The following is a 3,033-nucleotide window of genomic DNA, read 5'->3' as shown; positions in this document are numbered from 1 at the left end:
GGCTTCCAAAATCTTCCCAAAATCTTCCCCCAAGTGGGAAGTGCTGCTGGAGGGGGAGTGTAACAGCAGGGGGGAGATTTTTGGGAGCGTTAGGGGGTTTTTTGGGGTTTATTCCCATTTTTGGAGGTTGTGACGTCGCTGATCAATTAATCAGGAAAATGGCAATAAATGGAGAGATTTGATTGGGGTTTGACCCCAAATGGCTCCCAAAATCTTCCCCAAATCGGGAAGTGCTGCTGGAGGGGGAGTGGAACAGCAGGGGGGAGATTTTTGGGAGCGTTTGGGGGTTTTTTGGAGTTTATTCTCGTTTTTGGAGATGTTGAGTTTTTGTGGCCAATTAATCAGGAAAATGTTAATAAATGGAGAATTTTGATTCTGATTTGACCCAAAAATCTTCCCAAAATCCTCCCCAAAAAATCAGGAAGTGCTGCTGGAGTGGAGGTGGAACACCAGGGGGTCACTTTTTGGGGTTATTTGAGGGTTTTTTGGGGGGTTTATTCCCATTTTTAGAGGCTGTGCCGAGACTCGCGGGGCCTTTTGCCAATTAATCAGGAAAACGTTAAGAAATGAAGATTTTTGGTCACGATTTGACCCAAAACTACCTGAAATGACCCCGAGGAAGGTCAGGGATGTTTTTTTCCCCAGAGTTTGGGGTAAAAAAACCTTTAAAGGGGAAGTGAGAGCGGCCAAAACGAGCCGGGAGGGGTTTTGGGGCGAAGATGCAAATGGCCGAGCCGGGGGCGCCCAAGCGCGGCGCCGCTTCCGCCCAACGGCACCGGAGACTCCTCCCAGCACCAGAAACTCGGGATTTTATCCCAAACTCTTCAAGGTCACCCTGGTGGTTTTAGCCATAAGCCCTAAAAATCCCAACCCCCCCAAAAAATCCCCCTGAAATCCCGAAATTCCGGCGCGTTCCGGCGTCGCCGTTTGGCCCCCAAGGCTCCAAAGCCAACGGAAGTCACCAAATCCTGGGATCTGCTGGGAAGGTGGATTTTTGGCACATGGAAGAGCCCAAAATGTCTTGGATATCCAGTGTGTTGGACGTGCAAATTCTTGGACATCCCAGGTTTTGGACATGGGAATCTTGGACATCCAAATCTTGGACATTCAAATCTTGGACATCCAATCTCTTGGATATCCGATGTCTTGGACATCCAATGTCTTGGATATCCAATGTCTTGGACATCCAAACTCCTGGATATCCGATGTCTTGGACATCCAAACTCTTGGACATCCAACCTTTTGGACATCCAAACTCTTGGACAACAATCCTCTTGGACATCCAACAGGTTGGAATCCAATCTCTTGAACATCCAACCTCTTGGACATCCCATGGTTTGGGCATCCAACATCTTGAAATCCAATCTTTTGGACCTCCAAACTCTTGGACATCGAATCTCTTGGACGTCCAATGTCTTGGACATCAATTCTCTTGGCCATCCAAAATCTTGGGCATCCAAAATCTTGGACAACATTCCTCTTGGACATCCAATGTCTTGGACATCCAAACTTTTGGACAACAATCTTCTTGGACATCAATTCTCTTGGCCATCCAAAATCTTGGACAACCAACTCTTTGGTCATCCAGAATCTTGGACATCAAATCTCTTGGACATCCAATGTCTTGGACATCAATTCTCTTGGGCATCCAACATCTTGGAATCCAACCTCTCAGATTTCCAACCTCTTGGCCATCCACCTCCTTGGCCATCCCAACTCTTGGCCATCCAGTGTTTTGGCCATCCACCTCCTTGGCCATCCCAAATCTTGGTTATCCACTGTCTTGGCCATCCAACTCTTTGTCCATCCCACCTCTTGGCCATCCACCTCCTTGGCCATCCCAAATCTTGGTTATCCATTGTTTTGGCCATCCAATTCCTTGTCCATCCCACCTCTTGGCCATCCGGTGTTTTGCCCATCCCAAATCTCACCCCCCAACCCCTGACTCTTCCCCCTGTGCCCTCCCCGTCGCGCGTCGTCGCCGGCGCGGCGCCGAGGAGGAACCGAAACCTCGGGGTGGCTAAATCGGGGCCCGGGGGGGGGGGGGGAGGGGGGAGGAGGGGATTTGGGGTTGGGGGAGGGGATTTGGGGCCGAGGGAGGGAATTTGGGGCCGAGGGTGTGCCGGGGGCGTGCCGGGGGCTCCGGCAAACCATGGCCCAGCAGGAGACCTACGGCAACTGGTTGGGCCCCCCCGCGCCCCCCAAACGCCTCACGAGGCAACCGGGTGAGTTTGGGGGATCCCCCTTTTCCAGGGGCTTTCCCGGGGCTTTCCCGGGGCTTTCCCGTGTTCTTTCCGTGTCCTTTCCGTGTTCTCTCCGTGGTGACACCAGAAGGCCCGGGAAGGGCACCGGCGGCGTCCCAAGGGCCAAACTCGTTTGGGGGGCCCTGGATTTGGGGGTTTCTCCGGCTTTTTCCCTGGATTTGGGGGTTTCTTTGGCTTTTTCCCTGGATTTGGGGGTTTTCCTGAGGATTTTACCAGGGTTTGGGGTTGTTTTCCCTGGATTTGGGGGTGTTTCTCCATGATTTTTACCAGGGTTTGGACTTTTTTCCCTGGATTTGGGGGTTTCTCCAAGATTTTTACCTGGATTTACATTTTTTTTCCCCTGGATTTGTGGCTTTCTCCAGCTTTTTCCCTGGATTTGGGGGTTTTCTCCAAGATTTTTCCCTGTGTTTGGGTTTTTTTCCCCTGGATTTGGGGGGTTTTCCAGGTTTTTCCCTGGATTTGGGGGTTTCTTCGAGATTTTTAGCTGGGTTTGGGGTTTTTTTCCCCTGGATTTTGGGGTTTCTCTGAGATTTTTACCTGGGTTTGGGGGTTTTCTCCAGGTTTTTCCCTGGATTTGGGGGTTTTCCTGAGATTTTTACCAGGGTTTGGGGTATTTTTCCCTGCATTTGGGGGTTTCTCCGAGATTTTTATCTAGATTTAGGGAGTGTTTCCCTGGATTTGGGGGTTTTCCCGAGATTTTTCCCCGTGTTTGGGTTTTTTCCCCCTGGATTTGGGGGTTTCTCCGGCTTTTTCCCTGGATTTGAGGGTT

General features: G+C 50.8%; 2 protein-coding genes across 2 annotated transcripts in view; both read left to right on the top strand.

The window, feature by feature from the left end:
- Positions 1-570, top strand: part of LOC113960821 (collagen alpha-1(IV) chain-like) — a gene marked incomplete at its 5' end in the record, with an annotated part of 3,169 nt that extends 2,599 nt beyond the window's left edge. The window contains one exon of the mRNA XM_027670572.1: positions 511-570. Within this exon, the coding sequence (XP_027526373.1) occupies positions 511-570 (60 nt within the window). The remainder of the gene's footprint in view (positions 1-510) is intronic.
- Positions 571-2,073: 1,503 nt separating this feature from the next.
- LOC113960820 (C-type lectin domain family 17, member A-like) overlaps positions 2,074-3,033 on the top strand; it is a 9,669-nt gene continuing 8,709 nt past the window's right edge. The window contains exon 1 of the mRNA XM_027670570.1: positions 2,074-2,225. Coding sequence (XP_027526371.1) covers positions 2,153-2,225 — 73 coding nt within the window. The 5' untranslated portion in view covers positions 2,074-2,152. The remainder of the gene's footprint in view (positions 2,226-3,033) is intronic.

The sequence above is a fragment of the Neopelma chrysocephalum genome, unplaced genomic scaffold (assembly GCF_003984885.1).
Source record: "Neopelma chrysocephalum unplaced genomic scaffold, ASM398488v2 Primary Assembly neopelma1_96920, whole genome shotgun sequence".
Classification (NCBI taxonomy): domain Eukaryota; kingdom Metazoa; phylum Chordata; class Aves; order Passeriformes; family Pipridae; genus Neopelma; species Neopelma chrysocephalum.
This window is presented reverse-complemented; position numbering and strand designations above follow the sequence as displayed.